This window comes from Heliconius melpomene, chromosome 12 (assembly GCF_056956725.1).
Source record: "Heliconius melpomene rosina isolate 202511_hmr_F chromosome 12, ASM5695672v1, whole genome shotgun sequence".
NCBI lineage: Eukaryota > Metazoa > Arthropoda > Insecta > Lepidoptera > Nymphalidae > Heliconius > Heliconius melpomene.
In genome coordinates, this window is record NC_140400.1 from 11,632,449 (window position 1) to 11,656,445 (window position 23,997).

Sequence of the window (23,997 nt, forward strand, 5' to 3'; positions counted from 1 at the left end):
GACAACCATATTTATTAATTATCGTCGTAGTAGAACTAGAAAAGAAACCAACGTCCGGGTACTAACGAAATAAGCGGCAAATTAAATTCCATAAAAATTATATAAAATTAATTTAAATTCGTCACAGACCTTTGTATTAACTAAATGATGTACAGCTTTAATAGAAGCATATATATATTTTAATATGTTTTAATATATAAACGAGTATTTCAATTTTCGTATATTCGATACTATAAAAGGTCATGAAAAACTTGGCTTTTAATTATTTTATGTAAAAAAATTACGCCGTCTGGACGCACTTAGCACGTGGCTGGCTCCACGTGTCTCTGGTGGATTCATATTACACTCCAATGTTTGCATGTATTTAAAATATATTCCTGGGATGAATCATCACTGTAAATGCACTATAGCGATATATCGAATGACTACAATCTTCACTATTCAACAACTGGCGCAATGGCACTAGCTGTGCCTGTTAACGTGACAGTAGTAGATTCGATTCCCACTCAGGATTTTTTTTTATCCGTTACTATATACACGGGACACAGCTTAAAAGAAAAAGGACAAAAAAACAAAACAAATACACTAAATTTGACAACAAAATATTAAAATATAAACACGTAAATTTAAAATTTTCTCTACCAAATGAGAAATGGAGTAGTTATATTCTATTAAAGCTCACCTTTTCCGTTAGCGTACACTAAACAATAAAGACAGGTACGTACTGCCGCTGTTCTCTAATTGCGTCTCAGCGACCTCACCCGCGACCCGCGTAGGCTCAACGATTGTCTGTATACGGTGTCTGATGGACGCGGCCCAATTTGACCACTTTCAAGGCAAAGGCCCATTGGAATGATTAAACAGCGCTATTTTATGCTTTATAATATATATTTATAAACTATTCATATATATTTCATTATTGGGTCCAGCACGTAGCAGGCTAGGCAGAGGGAACCTGGGAAACTAGTGTTAAGATACTCCATTCTCATTGAGACACTACCATTCCCCACTTTCTGCCGAATTCTGGAGGAAGATTAACGCCGCCCTTTGCCTTTTTACTAAAGCGAAGAAAATTTCTATATTAAATATTTAATTTCCTCGATTGGGAATCAAACCCCCACTAAAACTAGCCTCCGCCTAATAATCATTTTATAGTCATCGAAATAATATAAAAGAAGTTAGAAAATACATCTTATTTCAATTTTCATTGTTCAAGTTAAGATCTGTTACATTTGGATGAATTAAGCTTTTTCTGTAAAAATGTAGGAATTTTAAGGTAATAAAGTAATTACTCTATTTATTACTACAGAACATAGTTAAGGCACTTACATAAAATTCGTATTATATAGATTCTAATAATTAAAAATTTTAACAGCGCATAATATACTACAATTTTTGGTGGATTGTAAGCATTTTGCTTAAACCATTAATGTAAAGAATACTTTGGTCGTAATAAACTACTGCAAGCTTTTTTGTCATTTCACTTTTTTAAAAGATTTTTTAAATTAGTGAAAGTTATTGTTAAAACTACGGTACTACTTCGGTATTAAAAACTAACTAATACAAAAACTTTCTATATTATTTTTAATTTTCTGCAGTTGAAAAAAAACCTGAATTGGATGAAAACTTGGTGACAATTTCATTGACAACTAGTCGTCGTCAGAGCAACTTTGTTTGCGTGTACTTTCAAACGTAGAATAGAAAATCCCGTTTTTCCTCGTTCCGTTTGTTTTAACTTGAACTGTACGCAAAGGAATGTCGACAATAAAAAAAGGAAAGATCACTTAATTTATCATCAAGTCAAGCCGAAAAGTAATAAAGCTTTAATAATAATAATGAAAAATATGCATTCAAAAAATTATTATTATTCAATTATACGTTTCAGAACAAAACAAAAAAACTATCATTAGAAAACCTGTTGATATACAGGTATTATTTAAATTCAAACAATTAACTGATTTAGCAAATAGCCTTGCATATTTAAATACACAGTTGACAGTTTAGTATTATCAGTAATTTTCTAACTATGTATTTCAATCACAAAGACCGTCGGTCAGTAAGACGGCGTTACATATTCCGACCTCGCCTCACAATGTAGATTTGTTCTATACGAGTACCTACTGAGTAAATATGATTAATTGCTTGCTTCATTCCTTGCTTATGATTGATTGTGTTAATTTAAGAAAAACACTTGGAAGGATGACGTTTTAGTTAAAAAATATTTTTTTTTTTATAAAAAAGTTTGTAAAATAATAAACTGTATTTGACATCAATTCTCAGACAACAGATGTTATTCAATTCAACACAATTTTTTAAAAGAAAACCTAAAAGAATTTAGTTATAACATAACAAAAATTAAGAATAAATAATAATTCCCAACATTTTACATATATAAAAAAAAACAAGTTGAGTTACGCCACTCAACACTCAATGCCTCCAGAATTCGGCGGAAAATGGAAAAGGAGAACGAGAATATCTTAGCCCTAGGTTTAGGAAGAGTTTTATGGTTACGGTCCATTGTTCCTCAACTATATATTTATTCTATTTATTCAAAAAAATAAAGTATCTAACTATTGTATTTATTATTTAATTGCATAAAGTTATGAACTGATATTATTAAATAAGACTAATGGCATAGCAATTAACCTAGTATTTTCATTAGTTTTAAATAATAAACAAAATGAATTGATCATTTATGATCGGCTCGATTTAAATATATCAATTAGTTAAATGAGACTAATATTAATACATATTACATAAAACAGAGGAAATTGAATTGTAGAAATGTCTGCCAGCAGCTCTCCCATTTTTTTTTAACTTTACGCACGTGTTAAGGCACTCCTTTTCCCGCTGGATTCTCGAGGCGTAGGGTGCTGAGTGGTGGAAGTCAACGCCGCGCTTTACGCTTTTTTAAGTAAGAAGAAAATTTCAACATAATTCTAATAAAAAATAATTTATTTAAATTAATTACATAATAGAGTATTGCGTATAAAAATGGATATCATAGGAAAAGATGTATCGATTCTATTTCATATTGTATTTTATATTGCAACGACAAACCTATGTAGGTATTAATATTTATATACATGAAACAATTTGCGACGCCGAGTTACCTTATAAGGAGATGTATAGTTTAGTGGGCCGATATCTAACACTGTATAGGAAACGTTATTATCGAATACCTGTCTAATCTTAATATACCTGATGTATTCAATAAAATACGTCGTATTTATTAATAGATTTTTTTATTATGTAATTGATTTTGGTCTATATATTTTTTTTTATATGAAGTTTTTTTATTGTATCATTTTTATTTTTAATCTAAGTAGGTACTTATACTCGTAGATGTTTTACTGTGCAATGGTTTTCTCCACCCTACAAGAAAAAGAGGCGGAAATGCGAAACCGGTGAAAATTAAGAATTGGAAAGTAGGGAACGGAAATGTCTTAATGGGAACAGAGTGTCTTATGACTGGATTTTCTGGTTCCTTTTGCCTGCAATGGTGCGTAAGTGCGCAAATAAATACGGTTATAAATATGTCAAACCAAGCTTTTTGTGTTTCTTACAAAATTTTAAATAGAGGGTACTTAATATTTTACTTTTTTCACTTAATAATAATCTCTAACAATAGTCTAATATATAAAAAAACCCTGAAAAGGAAACAAATTCCATACATTTTCGCGATTCATTAAATCTTATGTCAAACGGAACGGTGTAAGGTCGACTAGATTCTAAAAAGGATACAATGCCAGCTAAATACGTATTAACATACGGTTCATACAACGAGTGCCTCTATAAAGTAAGAAATGTCGCGTAATTATATAATTCTCTTTATTTATTTGTGTCAATGACAAAAGCTACAGTTGTGGATGAGTCATACACATGAAGCAGTTATCTTAATTGTTGATTAAATTGTGAAATTTTTATAAGAAGTTATGTATATAACAAAAATTACTAATATAAAAATGTTTTATAATTATTATAGGACACACAAATAGTGTTATAAATATTTTATTGTCATTTTTTATAAACACACAATTATGAAGATAATAATTTTGATTACAATAAATTTCGAAATTCATAAAAAAATATTTATCGATGAAATAATTACAAAAATAAAGTAAAAAAATGTATAAATATATAAAGAATAATTCAATGATATCACTAGCCACCTAGTGATGTATTTTTGAACTATTTCAAAAACGACTACACTACTGCTTACGCCATCTATCGTTAAATAGTAGAACCTACAATTAATTCCACTACTCACCACTTTGTCGTAGCCGGCGCTGGCGTCGCATTCTCACTGACAAGCTCTCCCAATCGTCTTCCATGTTTGGTTGGCCTTCTCTTTCGACTACGATAAAAAAATACTTATATTCATATAATTTGCTTATTGATGATTATTGTATCTATATTTTATAAAAGTATGTATACTGCAATATACGAAGGAACCTAAAAAAAAGAAAGATAGAGGAAAACGGAAGTGTCTTGACAGTCATTGGGATACAGCATAAAGCTAAAAATAATTTTAATCACTACCTTCTTCTGTCCGTGTCCGTGAGTGAACTTGTGTGGCTACCCGCAGTCCACCCGCCATATGGTCCGTTGAGTGTTCGAGGTCCACCCGCTTGCGTCGCTCCGTTCCTCCTGTTTCTTCTACCAAACTCTCGTTACTTGCTAAAGATTTTGCCTGTTTAACCAATTTATAAAACTTTTTAAGTGTTCTTAGTTAACAGCACTTATTTAAAATCTATATATATAAAAGGACTTTAATATATAAAATATCTTGGGAAATTATGTACTCTGTGCCATAGAGGCACGAGCGTGAACTGATGCTACAAATTGTGAACGAGACACATTATGAACAGTAGGTTCCCTCTGCCTCTCTCTGCGTGCAGGATACAGCATCAAGCTAAAAAAATAACATTTTGATATTGTTGGGCATTAAATATTAACATACCTCTTCCTTAGACAGTTCCTCGTCACAAAGTCGTTCTTGTTCTTTCGTATGACGCGTCTCTGTCACTATCGTGCCATCCGGGCGCAGTGCTCGCAGCTCCTCCTTTTAAAAGCAAAACAAAAATGTAATTATTTCTAATCATATTATGATTGCTTAAAGCAATAAGATCGCCTTTGCATACGTGTTTTTCTTTAAATTTTATTTGTGTCGTTCTTTGTATATATTTCTTTTATGTGTGCAATAAAGTATATTCTATTCTATTCTATTCTATCATATTATGTATCAAGCTCATCTATAAATATTATCCGGAAATCTAACTTAAATATATTTATGTTACTTATGGAAATGGAAAAGGAAAAGGAAATCCTAACATCGGTGGAAAGTGGGGAACGGAAGTGTTTTAATGGGAACAGAGTGTCTTAACGCTGAGTTCCCAGGTTTTCTCTGCCTACTCTGCTATGTGCGAGATACTGCAATAAGTTAAAAAAATATTTTAGACAAATGTGTTGATAAATCTAAACCAAGATAAAGTATAAATTTACCGTGTCATCAGTGGTAATAGTAGTGTTGTAGGCAACGGTATCCTTCACGAGGGTAGGCTCCCGAGGTACCAAAGCGAGCTGATGCTCCGTCTGCACTTTCAAAGCATCGCGAATGTCATCCTCACTCGTCTCATTCACTGCTGCTATAAGAGCCTGTAATTAAAAGAGTAGGTTAGACAAAATAATAAACTTATTTTTTTTTTTCTATAAACATTTATATGATAAAGCCTCTATGCATTATGTTTATTTAGCACAAAAAAAAAACAAAAATGTCACGCTTCAATCAAAAATAAAAATACGACATAATGACAGAGAATGATTTCTACAAAAATGCTGCGAATTATTGGGCGAAAATACCAGCAACCTTAGAAGGCGTGCTGGGTGGATACGGTTATATTTCAGACATCGACATCGAGTGTTCCAAATTTTTCCTCAATCACATACTATTGACCGATAATCCACCGGATACGAAATTGGCCTTGGATTGCGGCGCTGGTATTGGAAGAGTGAGCAAAAACCTTTTAATGCTTTATTTCCTGAAAGTTGATTTAGTGGAACAAGACGAAAAGTTCATTAACACTGCCAAACAATTGATCGGCAAAGACAATGCTAAATTAGGAACTGTATACCAAATCGGTCTCCAAGATTTCAAACCACAAAAGGTATACGATGTGATCTGGTGCCAGTGGGTACTTGGCCACCTAAACGACTATGATTTAATTAACTTTTTGGAGAGATGCAGTAAAGCCCTGACCGAAAAAGGCGTGATTGTGATAAAAGAGAATATAGCTCCATCTGATGAGGTGGAATACGACGAGGTTGACTCATCTGTAACCCGCCCTTCCAGATTAATGAAGGATATTTTTAAAGAAGCCAATCTTCACGTAATATATTCTGATTTTCAAGTGGGTCTCCCTGACGATTTATATCCCGTTCATATGTTTGCACTTCGGCCAACAAAAAAATAAAGAATTTATTTCCTTATAAATGTTTCTAAAATTTTCATTAAAACTTTTAGTTAAGCTATAGTTCGTGGGTAGTATTCGTGATCAGCATCGGAACTCGGACGTGCCACAATATTCGCAAGTGCATTCACCGCCTTCGATAGTTACGAAATACTTGCGTCAGGTTACTTGGAGCTTTTTTGGATTCGATTTACCCGTTTTTGTCGTTTGTTCTTGTGCCTAGCGGATGGCTGTGGGAAAACTTTTAAATATATTGTTTGAATTTTTTTAAATCTTTTTTTTATGAAAAGAAATCGTTTAGGAAAAAATATATGATAAAATTTTATTAATGCTTAGTTCCTTTTTTTAGTTTAGTAGTTGCGGAATTGTAGAGTTGATAAAAATATTAATAATTTGGACAGATTTTACTATGACGCTTGGTGTCTGGCAATTTAATTTTACATAATAAAACTTGTCTTTCAAGTTATATAATTGTAAAGAAAACTATTTAAAGTTTATAATAATTCTACAAAATTTGCAAATAATTTACTTTATATAACATTATATAAAAGAAAATAAAATTAATAATGAAATTTAGATATAAATATACACAAAAATACCTACACTTAAATGAAGATCTTTGATCAATTATCCATGTACTCGTATATAATTGATTGAAGATGAAGACATTCAATGAATTTATACTAGCACAACCTTTATATTAGATGCTTTTTTTTCTACAATATTTCCACAAAATATACCACCATTAAAACTGTACAAAATAACTACTGACCTATTAGACATAGCATAATAATTTAACATAGCGCGTTAAGTAATCAAGGCTGAGAAGTCAATTACGACTTATTCGCGGTCAAACGAAATTGTCTCAATAATTGCTCAAGCAAATTCTCTAAAGAAAATTTAATATGCATATTCTTATTCATCTCTATTTAATAAAGCGGAAGGTTCTTTATAGTTAAACGTTTAAAATTTAAGATAATCTGAGAAGAAGATGGAAGGAAGAGGGAAGGCAGGGAGAGCCTAGTGTATGAAATCCATTAACAAAACATTGATGTGTTGACTAACGGAACTCAACACCGCTATCAAAACAGAGCAAGGTAATGGAAATTATTTATTCCCCCAAATAAGGAACGGAACCCATAATTATTATCGCGTTTACATTAGAAAACTCGCTTCAGGGTTACTGAAATACCAGCACTCATTGAAGGCATCTATTGAAACTAACTGCTAGTACCTCTAATTCAATTCAATCGTCTTAACTAAAATCGCAAGACAAGTTCACATACATATAAAGTATTCTAAAGCGGGCTCGTGACTGAAATGCACACAATGGCATTTAGAGTTACATCATTTAATGAGCGCGGTCATGTAACACTGGAGTCGTGTGTGGGGGGGAGGGACCTGGGGGTCATCGTTTATTTAAGTAATTGATGTGATCTATCTTAAATCGTATTGCTAAATTCCTTGTGAGATATGTCCGATTTGTAAATAAATCAATGTACGCGTAGAATATTTTCAGATCGCCCTGTCTTTTTTTTATACTTACTAGTAAGTAAGCACTCGAATAAGTTGAGACCAGTCGTGGTGCAGGGGCACGAGGGTGGGACTTTACGCGACGTTGTAGGTTCGATTCCCACTCGAGGAAGTTAAATATTTAATATATATTTTCATTTATTCGCTCTGGTGTCGAGGTAAAGCGTGGTGTTGAGTTTCGCCACTCAACACGCAATCCTGAATACGGCGGAAAGTGAGGAACGAAGTGTCTTAACACTAGGTTCCCTCTGCCTACCCTGTCATTTGAGCGAAACAGCATGACGCATCAACGTCATTTATTTAAAAAAAATACTAGATTTGAATATTGCATTAAATGCAAATCAATGGAAATGTTTAAATTATTTTTCAACCTTTAGCCATAATAAATATCATAAGCTTATAGCTTAAGCAAAATAAGATTCTATACTTCTTCCAAATAAGTAAAGAATTAGCACCTCTTGTTATTATGAGATTTAGAAAGCTCATGCAGGTCAAGTGAAATTTTATGACAGATTGTTTTAAAACAATGCCTAAAACGCGTACACGCGTCGTGTTGCCCATAAATTATAGTAAAGAATTAGGTTACGTATCAATTATAATATTACATACTGGAGGTAGTGTTATAATAATTTTAATTAAAAGTGATGATTGTGGCGTTAAGTTATGCAACTCAACATGCAAACCTTTAAGAATTCGGTGGAAAGTGGGAAACCGAAGTGCTTAATGGGAACGGAGGATCCTAATACTAGGTTTCCCTAGTCCCTCTGCCTACCCTGCTATAAATAAACAAATTGGTTTACTGATATCACATACTTTTTGATTCTTTCCACCTGCCATTCCACAAATATATACGTATACTCGTATACGTTCTATATAGTGTATTAAATTAGTATGTGTATAGTTTCTATATCCCCTAAAATAGTTATTTATACAAGTCTTGTATACTACAAGTGCTAGGAATCTCATATTTTGCATAGGAGTTATTTATAGGACGTAGGTGCTCGCTAAGACGGGAATTTGCAATATTCGACTTCTAAGGGGTTGTTTTTGGGGTTGAAAGTTTGTATGAAACTTCGTTACTACAAATGCTAGGAGTCTCAAATTTTGCATGGACGTCACTTATAGGACGTAGGTACTCATGGAGACAGAAATTAATAATAACGTAGTTCACGCAGGCGAAGCCGCGGGCGGGCCGCTAGTAAACTTATAAATATAACTTATACATATAATAAGTCTGTATAAACTTTTGAAATTGAGTAATATTCCCAGTATTTACTGTCTAATAATCTGTATAATTTATTTTCAAGTCAAATAGTGCGCATTATTATTTGAATAATAGGCAAATGCCTCGAAGATTTGAATGCGATAGTACTTAAGATAGGCCAACGTGAAAATACCATGCAATTGAATTTAATTTAGTCATAATTTTACCTTGTTAGGTTATAACATTTATATAAATTATGAATAATAATTTACATCTTGGAGATTTCATTCCTCAGATGGTAATTTTAGTCAATTGTATATCTACGTCTTACAATTTCTACTCTTACAGTGTGGTTGTTTTACTGAGAAAGGGGCAAGTATGAACCTAATATAGTTTGCAGTAAAATTATAAATGAAATTTATATCCTGTTAAAAACATAATGTTAAATGACAGCAAGGTTAAATGGTAATTAATCGTCGTTCTCAACTTTACCGAAATATAATAGATTTATATGTTCGCTCGGGATAAAATTCAAGTTCAAAATTTCACTCGTTCATTTTTTGCTATACCTATATATTACTGGAAGTAAAAAAATGTCAATCAAATTAAAAAAATATTTAATATGAAAATATTTAATATGAAAATAATAAAATATTTCATTTTCATTCCTCAAATGGGAATCAAATCCCCAACCTGTCACGCTTACAGTCACACTTAGTGCCCTAACGCCACTCGCCTAAATAACTTAATAAAATACACAATTCAATAATTATCGAATATGCAACCAAAGCTTGACGTGATTTAATTAAATACTTTACAGCATCTCATTACAAAATAGGAGCAGCATCAAACAGCGGCTGTGGCAATAAAGATCTCGGTGGGAGAGAACACGAGAACCCACTTAAGAGTTGCTTTGACAAATCTACCAGAGTAAGACTCGTACGAAATATGCTCCTATTACTTCTGTCAACTTTATTCCTGGACTCTATAATTTAGTTGGTTTATTAGCACGCGTACGTGAGTAAGTCGAGAATGATTGAATTTGGTATTTAATATTTATATGAAAGATTATTTCTTTATAATTGCTTCGCTACGAAACGCTTCTTCGGATTCAGAAACTCGATAGCTTTTTGAATACAATTTCTTTATTTATTTTTCACTCCATAAAGACCTTTATTGTTATAATTTATTAAAACTATTGACAGAAAAATGTATTTTTTAAATTTCAGGCCGTATGCCTAATATGGCATTAAGACAATCTGCTCCTACTGAAATGAAATATTTCGTGGCGTTGAGTCCCGCCACTTAACACACAATGCTTTTCGAATTCGGCGGAAAGTGGAGAACGGAAATTATTAGTAGATAATATTTTGTATGTAATAGATTGAAATGTTTTTTGAAAGTATTAGCAAATATGTCACGGGTATAACCTTTAAAATAATTAGAATTATACGTGACTTTATAAACAATTAATAGGTGCGGGTTTGCGAAGTATTGCGAAATGATAAATTTTCAGCTTCACGCTAAATCCCGTTGTAGTGTAGACAGAGTCAGCCTAGTGTTAAAACTCTCCGCTCTCCACTTTCCGCCGGATTTTGGCGCATTATGTGTTGAGTGGCGCGCTCTATGCCGCGTTTTGCCTCGACACCAGGCGAAGAAAAAAAAATGTATGCCTTTTTACCAGAGCGAAGAGATGAAAATATTTATTAAATTAATTGCCCCGCTTGATATTATCCACCATCTATATTCCCGCGAATAGAACCTACAACCATCGCGCTTACAGTCACACGCTTGTTGCTTACTTGTAGATACTTGGCATGTACTTACTTTTCATTCGAAACTACTTGCGCTTCCTCGATTTCCTCGTACAAGCTTACACATTACATTTACAACTACGTTCAGGTACGTTTCAAGACAAATTGCAATTAATACAAACTCTCCTTTACTATCTAATGGATCACACTGTCACAGGCTTTCTAGCGACATCTGCTTTACGATGAAACACACGATAAGTTCCCTGGGAATTTAATGCTTACTTACAAACAGACTGACGCATCTTGTTTACTATATACTTTAATATGGCGATGGCACAAATTATCCTATTATATATATACTTTTATTATTATATCCAAGAGAAATAGATTTTACGTTTTTAAATATAAGAACATAGTATTTAGACACTCCGTTGTCCACTTTCCGCCTAATTATTATATTATTATATTATATTTTGAGGCGTAAATATCATATTTGTTCTATATATCTTTCTTTCTTATATATATCTTTCTTAATAATTAGATTATCTGAAACATTTTCTTTTTAATCGATATATTTCATACATTATTTATTTAATAATGTCCTAGACTTATATTTAATGACAAATAGTCAAATACTTCTCAAAGATATTTGATAGTGAAGGTATTTATTGATACATTATTATTGAATAAGCTGCTTATTGGAACAGAACAGCACAATCTCCCTCATGCAACGGCCGGCCTTCGGACTTAAGTACACTTGCTATGTAACAGGTTTCTCTTAACTTCATAAAGGATTCAAAATACTTTTTAAAATTTTGTTAAATAATTATTTTTAAGCAAATATTAAATAATTTTGGTCGCTTAATAGAGTTTTTAAGATGTTTGCGTCTAACTTCAAACTACAGCTTCGTTTCTCATAGTCAAAATGAAAAGGTTTCTGTGCAATTTATATTGCAACCTTGACATATGAATTGCTCCTTTAACAAAAGTAAATATTGATTTTGTTTTGAGGAATTCCTGTCTAAATTTATATATATTTTTGAGAAGGTCTTTAATATGATAATGAGTTTATCTGCGTGTTACGCTATCACGCATAAACTCTTCAAGCATTTATCGTGATATTTTTTACATAGGTATCTATAGTAAAAAATGCAGGAGAATTTTTGAACAAAAAAAAAATAAGGAAAAGAAGATGGCGTACAGTCATTTAAGGACATTAGCCAACCCCCGGAAGCTATTATAATAAAATAAATGTAATTAATAAGTATGAAATAAATCTTCAACAGGAAATAATAATATAATTACCATTTAACTCGTGTCCACTATTTATGTATTTGAAGGAAGTGAACTCAGCGTACTCGTATTTATTTAAATGTCAAGCGACGCTATATCAAATTAACAAACGAATCGTCCAAGATAAGCTTATTTATTATAGCTTTAGAAACGTCCACGTTTAGAAATGCTCCATGTTCTTCCTTAGTTTAAAGATTTCCTATCAAATAGTGAACTGTGTACTTGTGTCACAACTCTCTTTTATCGTGAATGTTTCGTTATTTATTATTATTTTCTCTATTGCAACAAATTGTTGGCTATAGATGTCATCGCAGGTTCAATATTTAATATATTTTGTAAGTTATGTGGGATACAGATTCATTCATCAATGGTTTATTATTTAATTAATTTTTTCTTCAATTTCATAATTGTGTTTCAATTTTCATGGGAGATTTTAATATTTTTCTCTATATTATTAAATATTATTCGTTGTTTTTGTTATCTATTAAAAGTTCAGCTTTAATATAAATTTATAGGTATGTTTAACTTTTACGTTAAGTTACTGTACTATTTATTATAAATATACAAGACATGTTCACATAACAAGTTTAGGACCAACCCAGCAAGAGAATCTCTCTGCTTTCCCAAACCACTACCACCGCCACTTAACAAATAGAAGAGAAATCAAACTTGGTAACCCACTTAAGTTTCACAGGAAAGAAAACACTGGGATCAAGACCAATAAGTCAAATAGAAATTACTCGATCGAGCAAGGTGAGCCAGTTGTCAGTAATGTCCGAGAAAGTATTAATCGAGTTACATGGGTAACTTAAACACTTGTCTTGCCTTGTCGATTGATAGCATTTGACTATAAATCTTCGCTTAACTGGATGTAAGTGTGATATCTAATATATTATGAAATAGGTGGAATTTGTATTTTAATTAATGATAATATGGGGCAGTTGCGGTAAGCGAATGACTGACACCATGATTGTGAGTTTTATCCTTACTCGGGGGAATGATTATATTTGATTTTTTTTTATTTTTCACTCCGTAAGGCAAAGTACGGCGTTGTTTTCCGCCTCAGCACTTGTCTTGACAAGTGGAAGAGAAATGGGGACAGGATTGTTTGGCTTATTCCTTTTGCTTCTTATTTAAAAATATATATAAACGTAAAAATCACTCCGCTTCTTAATTTCCGCCAAATTCTAAAAGCATTACGTGGTGAGTGGCCGAACTCCACCAGAGAAAAATTAAATATTTCATTTTCTCAAGTGAGAATCAAACTCACAACCTCACAACCAAACACACGTGTAAGTACACATAAGTAAATTTACGAAAATATATACGTAATTTATATATATGTATAAAAAAATACTCAAAAACCTTATTACAAAATAAGTATGACAATATTATATTACATTCAACTATTATCTAGGCAATTAACTATGCCTATTCGCCAAATTGCAATTTGACCTTTCCAAACCCACAATCGTGACCGTTTGACCGAATCTTGATTGAAATTTAAACCACACTAAAATGTCGGTTTCAATAAAAAAATATTAACCTGAATAATAATAAAAAATCGACGTAGTAAGTTCGTGTCGACGCCATTTACCGTTGGACACTGATTTAATATGGGGGTTGTTCGATAATTGCAATTACTTAATTATACTATATTTATTTTATAATGATCGCTAAATATATTGATTATATTCTACAACTTAACTTTTACTTAACGATTATAATTATAGAATACTACGTAAGGTTTACGTTTACGCTTACAACGTTATCTGATTATTTTAATAAACTGTATGCCCGATTGCCACTCGGGAGAAAGAATAATTTTTACTTCGCGCTCTGTTAATAAGACAAAATTTGGCGTTGAGTTTCGCCATACAACACGTAATTGCTCTAAAATTGAGCGAAAGGCAATGAACGGCGTATCTTAACACTAGCATTCTCCATATCGTCTTATGTGCAAAATACGTGAATCTTTAAAACCAAAACAAAAAATGATCTAATAAAGAAAATCAAACCACATTTTTAGATATTTAAATGCTTATAATTTTCATATCCCCTATATAGAATATATTAGGAATAACATTATATACATACATATTTAGAATTAAATACAAAACAAAATTATTCCACACTTCGTCCGTCAACTCGTTTAGCGGCTTTGGCAAAATGTGAAGCATTTAGTATTCAACTCGCGAAGTAAGCCCGGTCGGTGGTGGACCGCCAACTATTCTGCGAAGGCAACCTGCTCACAGTTTTACTGGCAATCCATGTATGATACATTTAAAGTATTGTATCGACATACATATTATTTTTTTGTATGTATTTATATATATACAGAAAGTAAGTTAATTAGTAGCTTAATAAGCGATCGATTTTTGTCGTTTTCTGTCTTTAAAAAAACGAAAATTAAATAAAACTGTAGAAATTTAATAATAAAATGGTTTTATCCATAATAAATTAGAATTTTAATAAAGTAGAGTTTATAAAATATGAACGTAAATTTCGAGACAGACTCTTAGTAAGTGTTCTTAATTGCCAGTTTTAAAGGTGTCGGTATACATTTAAGTCTTAAACCTCTAAATATAATTCTGTATTACATTACAAAAACAATTAAACATTAACGATTATATGCAAAAAATATTGAATTAATTTCCTGCCTAATACTGTTATGACACATATCGAACCCATAACTAGCAAGATATATATGGAAGACACACTTTAAGTATTTGAAATTACACATTAATATATTACAGATATTCATAGCAAAATTAAAAGTAGGTATGGTATATGCAAATTTTTACATAAAATGTAATAAATAGGCATAATAATTATAGGTTTAATCTCATTTCTCGATACAACTTTCTTTACATTTCAATTTTAATTAACATACTTACTTTAAAGTGTAAAAAAATCGAGTGTAAGTTGGTAAGTACATACTTATCATAAATCACTATTTTTTATATTTATTTCTTATAAATCACTACACATTCCTACGCGTCTATGTAATTTGTTGGGTCGCGTCTGACAGGATGTGAATGGGCGATAGGCGATGTCTCACACTTGCTGGTTGACTACTAATGTTATTTGTAGGCTAAACTTGACATAATAAGTATTTTGTATACATATGAACGTAATAAAGTTATACGCTGAATGCTGCACATAGTAGAGTAGGCAGAGGGAACCTGGGAACCTAATGTTAACTCAATCCGCTCCTCTTCCCTGTTTACCGAATTCTGGAGACATAGCGTGTTTAATGACAGAAGACAACTACGCGCTTTGCCTCGGTACCAGAACAAGGAAAATGAAAATATTAAATATTCAATTTTCTTAAATGGGAATCGAACCCACAACCTATCGCGTTTACTGTCACACGCTTGTGTGCCTAGATGATTTTACAATCGAATATTTAACTTGAAAACCATAAAATGCTTACAAGAAATGCCATGACTAAGCACAATATAAAAGAAAGCTTTGCATAACAAACACTTTTGTTTACTCTATGCGAAAGACCTCGACCCAGTTTCAGAATATTGAAATTTTTCTATGCACTATTTTACTTAGAGAAAAATAAATTATTGCTTGAAATAATTGTAAAATATTCAATTCAGCCTTGTAGATATATTATATTATATTATATGGCAGAAGATGGGGAACAGAGTCTGTCAAAACTAGGTTCCTTCTGCCGTAAAGGTGAAAAATGATATATCACATTTAAGTATCCACTTCAGAAAATTACTCCAGTTAATCTATAAGAAATATCTATATATATTTACTGATATAAATTCCTGTATATAGCAGAGCAGACTACAAACCTTAGTGTTAAATTAGCTGCTCTTAATCCGTTCTTTGATTTCCGCCCAAATTCGAGACATTGAGAATAGAAGAGATTAAAATAATTGTTTCCCTTGGAAAAGATTTGAACCCAAAAAATCTCATATTCAAGCCAGACATCTTCCCGAAGCGCTACGACGATATTTATAATTACAGTAAAGTTGTAAAATATAACTTTCATATCTAGTAATTCTAAGAGGCACCTTGTCTGGATGTCTGTGGGATTTAATAACTGCATTGACAGTTATAGCAATAAAAAGTAATCAAAGTTCAATGACGTTGAACCACAAGGAACAAGTAATTAAACCCAAGTCTGGTCAAATAACTGACTATAAACTGTCGATGAAGAAATCTTTTTATTTCATTTTAATTTCATCTAAACGCCAGTACTTATTTTAGTTTTATATAAAGATAACACTAGCTTTAACTTGTGGCTTCGCGTGCGTACTCAATTGGAAATACGAGTATTAAATGCAAAGTTCTGTATGGTGGTCGAAATTATTTCTAATGCTGGTACGGTGGGTTAGATTGAAACGATTCAAGTAATGTTATAACTAAAGCCTATAATAGGCTATAAAATAATACAGGCTAAAGGCCATTAATAAATGGACTATACAACTACACAAAAAGAATTTGTCAGTTAAAATTATTAGTTCCTGAGTTAACTGTGTTCTACCAAACAAGCTCTTCATCCTTATATCATTAGTGTAGAATTTTATTACAAAAAATAAATATTTCTTAATAAAAATAAAGAAAATATTATATTAACTTCTAAATTTAGCACTGACTATGTACATCCTGCTGTGACCACTAAGTGCTTTAAGGTGGATAAGAAACTTTATTAGTTATTCGGTCAGTTCTTTTAATACTTTTTTCTAATTTCCTTTCTATCTAAGTATATAAAAAGTATAGGTGAGTCACAGATATACGTACAGACGTTTAAAAATCGTTGTTTTTACACTAAGGGTAAAAAAAATATTGAAGAAAACGTATAGATATTGAATATTATAGCCTGAAAATCATTCAAACTTCTCTTTTATTTTTTATTTTTTTTAATCAATGATGTAGTTAAGTACAAATAAGTAAATTAAATAAATAAGTGTTATAAAGTGAGACCGTCGTGGCACAGGGGTAGTCGCAAGGGTGTGACTGTACCGCAACGGTAGTGGGTTCGATCCCCACTCGGGAGAATGTTCTTAATATTTTAATTTAAACGCTCTGGCACCAAGGCAAAAGCCACTTCCGCCGCGAGAGTTCCGCCACTCAATACGCAGTGCCTAGAAAAATTCGTCGTAAAATGGAGAGCGGAGTGTCTTAACACTAGGTTCCCTCTGCTACACGCGGGATACCGCAAAGCTGATATTACATTGTTAAACTCATTATAAAACGTAACCAATCCACCCAACAATTCAGTTAGAAATAAACAGTTCAAGCAGGTTAGTATTTGAACCAATGAACAATGGCAACTGGAAATTGAATAGATATTGCGTATTCAGTTAACTGTACCGAAGGAAGTACAATAATGTTGCGGGGGTCCCGTTAAATGTATCGTGCGATACTAAACCCGTTATTAAGCGCGGTTTCCCATTATAACGTTTATAATTAAAATTTATATACAAGTAGGCTCGATTTCATATTCTGAACGCTTACTTGTAATTTATAGAGTGCACGTATCGTACCGAATTAGGTTTAACAATTTTGAATTACAATAGCTGTAGATACGAATAGTTAGAATGTAGGCATTTATTTTTTGCTAGCGACCCGCTCGCGGCTTCGCCCGCTTGAAATATATGTCATTAATAATATCAATTTAAAAACAATGTCTATACCGATATTGAAAACGAAAGTTTCAGCTAATTCAAAAAATAAGTTATTTTTGGGAATTTTGTTTAACAACATAAGTTAAGATGTTTCAGAAGTTTCTGAAATTACCGTGAACACGCAAATCAACGCACAAAGAAACAGACAATGAGACAAAAAATATCAAAAATTTTGGTTCTACTGCGTAAATAAATATTAACAATAATATTGTCTTATATATCTTCCATGTACAGACAACAATTTGTTACGATTTTATTATAAGTATAGACATGCGTAAAAAGTGACCTACTTCAGCTGTACTTACGTACAATTATAGCTTTTCTATAGAAATTGGAAATGTTGATTGAAATCAATGATTTAAAATCTTGGTTCTTTGAACTTATTCACGGTTTGAAATTGTTTATATTAATAAAAAAAGATTAAAGGAAATAGATTACAAAAAAATATATATTACAAAATTTTTGTCAAATATATTTGTAATATCCTGTAAATAAAGAAACTCAAATATTATGTAATTACATATTTGTCATAGTCAATATTCATATTGACATGGTTATGCTCAAAAAGTAATTATGGTGTAGAGTTACGGTCTGTAGAAAATCAACTTAGTCATGTCTAATTAATTTTCACGTGTAAATATTATTTTATGTTCGAGAGTGTTTTACTATTTAAGGTTTATAGGTTCAGCTTTCGGGTTATAGTATTTGCTGATCCGGATATTAAGATTCTATAAAAACATAAACAGTTAATAAAAACTATAACAATAATATAATGAAAATATAAAATAGTTTGAATAATAAAAATTGTTGATATTTTATTGAACAAAATCAAAAAAATATATTATATTTATTATTTTTTAGTTATTTATAATTAATTTTACGAAATATTATATTTTTAGAGGAATTACATTAAATCTATACAATTTTCCAATCGATATTTGAAGTATCAGACATATATAGAAAAAAAAAAACATATTAAATAGTAACTAGTAAGCTAATAAGAATGAAAACCAGAACAGGCAAAAAGCTGAAGGTGCAACTGTCTGTCTGTCACAATTACTGTTCAGTGTTCGCCGACAAGTTAAAGAGTTTGGTTCCGACATGGAAAGTATGCAAATCGCATGCTTCAATTATTATCAGCAAATGGTTCACAGGGAAACTGTTGAACCCATTTAATTTTCAACTTTCCTTCCGATGCGAATTACGCAAATATTCATTTTCTTACATCTTAATAGTTTTGCTTCTATAATTGAAATATTTTTTGGTTCAGTGTAGGCAAAGGTAGGCTAGTGCTACCCCCATTTTCCGCCACTTTCCCCCACTTGCCGCCGAATTCTGGAGGTATTGAGAGTTGATTGGCGAAGCTCATATTAAATATTTCATTTCCTCGAGTGGAAATCGAACCCTCAACCTGTCGGGTGTACAGTTACTCGCTTCTGCCTCTACGACACGACTGGCGTCAATCGAAATTTAAATGTTTATTAAAAAAGTTAATTGTATTTCTTTATTAATTAATTTAAAAAAACTTAAAATAAGTTGTAATATATTTTATAACCTGTAGAATGCGTAACCTTATGTATGAATTTTTTAATAAAATATTATGAAAATATACTGCAATCAAATATTCATTTTTCACCTGGCAGCTGTGCAAAAAATTCTTAGAAATAGGTTCCCAATAGCTTTAATATAAATACTTTTAAAATTTTTGTAATCATACAAATGATTATATTTAGCCTCAAGCTGACGATATCTTTGACGTATGCTGCCTCAGCCGCAATTTCACGTAGCAAACTTGTTTTTTAATACTTCGCAAAAACAGCTTATAAGAAAAAGAGATTTCAAAAGGCCATAATTGGTTTAGATTCTATTTTTGTACATCAAAGAAGTCATTACCTTATATATTTATTTTCTTCGTGTAAGTTGAATTTAAAATATGTCGCGAAGGTCACGTTATCACAAAAAATATTTGTGGTAACTTGATAGTTAAACTATTTTACTATTATAAAAAAAATAATAATTATCTTCATGCTGCATCCCATCCTGTACACGGCAGGTTAGGCAGAGAGCACCTAGTGTTACTTCACTCCGCTACCCACTTTCTGTCGATTTCTGGAGGCATTGCGAATTGAGTGACGGAAGTCAACGCCGCTCTTTGCCTCGATACCAGAGCGAAGAAACGAAAATATTAATAAATAATAATTCCCTCGAATGGAGATTGAACCCACAACTCCATGACCCCCTACCCACTGACCCTGCGTACGAGGGCCTCTTATTAATTATTATCTCTATTCACTATTATAATATAATATATTTTCTGAACTAAAAACAGAATAATATTAAAAAGAGATCTATCAATATGCGTCCCGTGTACTACGCACAGCATTCCCACATGTCAATGGTGGACGGTGCACTCGAGGTTGATCACCTTTATTGTGCACCCATCATACATGTGACGTCATATATCAGCACATATAACTAGTGTAAAGCTAGGCAATGTTTATTAAAGATGAATAATCTTGAATATTTAGCTTAAATAGTTCTTTTTTTAATTTTTAGCTTGACTGTGTACTGCACATAACAGGGTAAATAGCACTGGAATTCTAGTGTTAAAACACTCCGTTCCCATTAAGACACTTTCTGTTTTCCGGTTTCCATTTAATTCTGGTGGCATTGAGTGTTGAATGGCGGAACTCAACGCTGCACTTTTGCGCTATCAGAGCCAGTAAAATGAAAATATGAAAAAAAAAATCCTAAAGTGGGAATTAAACCCACAATCTGTCACGTTTACAACGACCCGCCACACTCCTGCGTACAACTGGTCACATAACTTAAATACATACCCACTGGGGCAAATTCATCTATCTACTAACAATATATTTTTTTAGATTATTTTTAACACTAATGCTAACATATGTATCATATATTTATATTTTACATTTAAATATAAAAAGTAAAGTATGAAAATAAATTACTATGATAATTAAATTTAAATTATAAGATTAAGCTTACAGATTACGTACTATATCAGCCTATCGCATTACATGGCAACCGAGGCGTGTAAATAACGCGTCAACCTGAGAGATATTGATGCAACGTATCAAGAGCAATTTTCTGAAGAATGCCCGCACGCGCTTCCTGACCACTAGGGTATGATAAATGTGTTGACGTTCACACGTTTTGTTTTCAGCTTCACGCTGTATCCCGCATGTAGTAGGGTAGGCTGATGGAGACTGGTAGAGAGCCTAGTGTTAAAACAATCCGTTTCCCATTTTCCGTTGAATTTTGGTGGCATTGCGTGTAAAGTAGTGAAACTCAACGCCGCGCGTTGCCTCGATTCCGGGGCGAAGGGCACAAAAATACAAAATTTAACAAAAATTAAGCAGTAATACTTATATAAACTGAAAAAAAATATAATATGAAATCTATATATATAAAAGGACTTGTCCTCACTGACTGAGGTAAGACGCGCGCACAGCCGTAACCGCTTTGCGTAGAAACGTGAAATTTGGACAGATATTTACTTTCGTAATCTGGACATCCACTAAGAAGGGATTTTGAAAAATTTTAACCCTAAAGGGGTGAAATAGGGGTTCAAAGTTTGTATGGAAAAAAAATTAAATCGGCACCGATTCTTATAAAATTTGAAATTCAGACTCTTAAAAGTATTTAATTGAACACGTGTTTCATGGTTTTCTAGAATTCTTCCCCTAAGGGTGCAAATAAGGGGTTGAAAGTTTGTATGGAAAAATTTATAAATCGCCATCGATTTTTATAAAATTTGAAATTTAGACTCTTAAAAATATTTCATTGAACACATGTTTCATGGTTTATTAGAATTCACCCCTAAATACGCAAGCGAAGCTGCGCGCGTCCGCTAGTATATAATAATTATGAAAATTTTGAAATAAAGCTTACTCTAATAAAAAAAATTATAAATATAAATACATTCATGTTGATTAGCAGTTATATAAAAAGCACCGACATTACTTTCAATCACGAAGCTGTTACGACACTTTCATATCTTTAATTTCAATGCAGCTGCTCATGGGTCCGAACAAAAAATAAAAAATTACGAATTAATATATATTTACCATTAATAATGTCAGTATATCAGTTTAACTTTAAAGATTTCATTTTTTTAACCTCACGGTAAATCATATGTGGAACAGCGGGCGTCCGTCTTCAACGTTACCCCCAAAAATGCAACGTTGTCCAACAACACAAAATAAAATTAAACTTACCAAAGGAGGAAAATAACACATTGCCCCAATAGTGGATAGAAACCCATAGCCACCGTTTAAATAAGAAGCTAGCCTTTACAGAGATTAAATTCTATATATATTTTTACTCTGTTCTCTTACAACTTTCACTTCAGAGGGATATGCTAAGAGAGAGTCTATTTTACCAATTCTGCCCATATCATACCATACACCATATTTATTTATTATTTATAAAAAACTAAATTTTAAGCATATAAGCAATGCATACAATCAGGCAAAAAATAAATACACTACGACGGCGTTTCTTATAAATCAAGGTTTTCAACCCAAACCCTTCAGCAACCGCGTTTCATTACCTAGTAGGTACCTGAAGTACATATGAAGTGAAAACTATGTAAACCGACTACAAGTAAATCTTTCACTCAATTTATACAGAAATGATAAGTGCATTTCCTGTATTCGTGGAAATTAAAAAATGGAGTTGAAGCAATATCCGCTTCAAAAAAATATTAAATTTATTTTGTATATTTTTTGGTATCATTTCCTTATAAAATGGTACGTGTATTAAATTGACGTTATTTTGTTCTCAAAACTCTGAAAAGGTCAGCGCTTAAAATTATATGAATGATATTTATTTATTTGTCAAGTGTATATTAACTTACTTTTACAGGTATCTACTTTAAAATTTAAAAATGCTTTAACATGTTGTATTGGGAGAAGGAACTTTCCTAGGTTTTCACTTTAAATTTCATAACTTGTTACAATATTAATTAATAATTTAAATCTATTAGTCTTTGTGTAAAGAGGTAATTTAATAATATTTTTTTTACATTCTTACTTCTTTTTATTTTTTTAGGGCCATGCTAAATATCCCTCACATAGCAGCGTTCCCAGAGGTAACCTGGGAACCTATTGTTTAGACACCTGCGCCGAATTCTGTAGGCACTCAATGCCATGCTTTGGCTCGATACCAATTGAAAATATTAAATACTTCATTTCTTCGAGTGAGAATCGAACCCACAACGTGTTGCGTTTACAGTACAGCATTTTTGCTCCATTTTCATTTAACCACGTGAATAAAAAAATCATATTAGAAATCAAGAGCAAAGCCTATTCGAAACATGTTGCAATAAAACATTTCTTATTATTATCAAGATATTGTTGCATTTTCATCAAAATAGCTTGAAATTATGACTTCAAAGCCTCAATAAAGGTAAAACGTTTACGTGTAAATAGCACAGATTGCGGATAATCACAAGGCCGCTCCGAGAGGCCGTTTACAGCCCGAGTCCACTAGGAACAGTGATTGAGTTAAACGGGGGGGGATGCTGGATAATTTATCAATGGTACCTACTACTTGCAGGAACCCGTAGATAGATATATTAGATATATAGTGGGGAACCGAAGTGTCTTAATGGACGGCGTTGCGTTAACCCTAAGTTCCCAAGTTCCTTCTGCCGATGCAGAATACAGTGTGAAGATATTGAAGACAGATATAGATATTGATTTGAACTTTTGAACTAAAACATTTAGTCAAGTTCTAGTAATTTTATACTATATTTATTTATATAATCATATTTTATAATATTACATATATCCATGAAGATACGCTAAAAATGCTAAATAAAGTGGCGATACCCAGATCCCGGCGGGCGCGACAAGACCTTGCTTCCTCATTGCTTAGCCAGCGGTCACTGTAAGACATTTCATTTTATAGCTACTACTATCACATATTATTAGTTACGTAGGAAGCGACAAATCTAGCCATATGGCATTTATTTTCTATTTTAATTATATAATAATTAATATATTAAACATTTCTATGAATAAACTTCGAATTTCATATGTTTAAATTATACGTTTGTTGAC

At 32.0% G+C, this 23,997-nt stretch overlaps 2 protein-coding genes across 4 annotated transcripts in view; one reads left to right on the forward strand and one right to left on the reverse strand.

The window, feature by feature from the left end:
• Positions 1-23,997, reverse strand: part of chas (chascon) — an 84,902-nt gene that overhangs the window by 6,765 nt on the left and 54,140 nt on the right. For all 3 annotated transcript variants that reach the window (XM_085193807.1, XM_085193806.1, XM_085193805.1), the window contains exons 7-10: positions 5,506-5,658; positions 4,964-5,065; positions 4,543-4,693; positions 4,271-4,357 (exon numbers count right to left, since the gene is read on the reverse strand). In XM_085193807.1, coding sequence (XP_085049933.1) covers positions 4,271-4,357; positions 4,543-4,693; positions 4,964-5,065; positions 5,506-5,658 — 493 coding nt within the window. The remainder of the gene's footprint in view (positions 1-4,270; positions 4,358-4,542; positions 4,694-4,963; positions 5,066-5,505; positions 5,659-23,997) is intronic.
• Positions 5,801-6,473, forward strand: LOC146533886 (N-terminal Xaa-Pro-Lys N-methyltransferase 1-A-like). The gene has a single exon (XM_085195194.1). It carries the CDS (start codon positions 5,811-5,813, stop codon positions 6,471-6,473), a length of 663 nt encoding a protein of 220 aa, XP_085051320.1. The 5' UTR covers positions 5,801-5,810.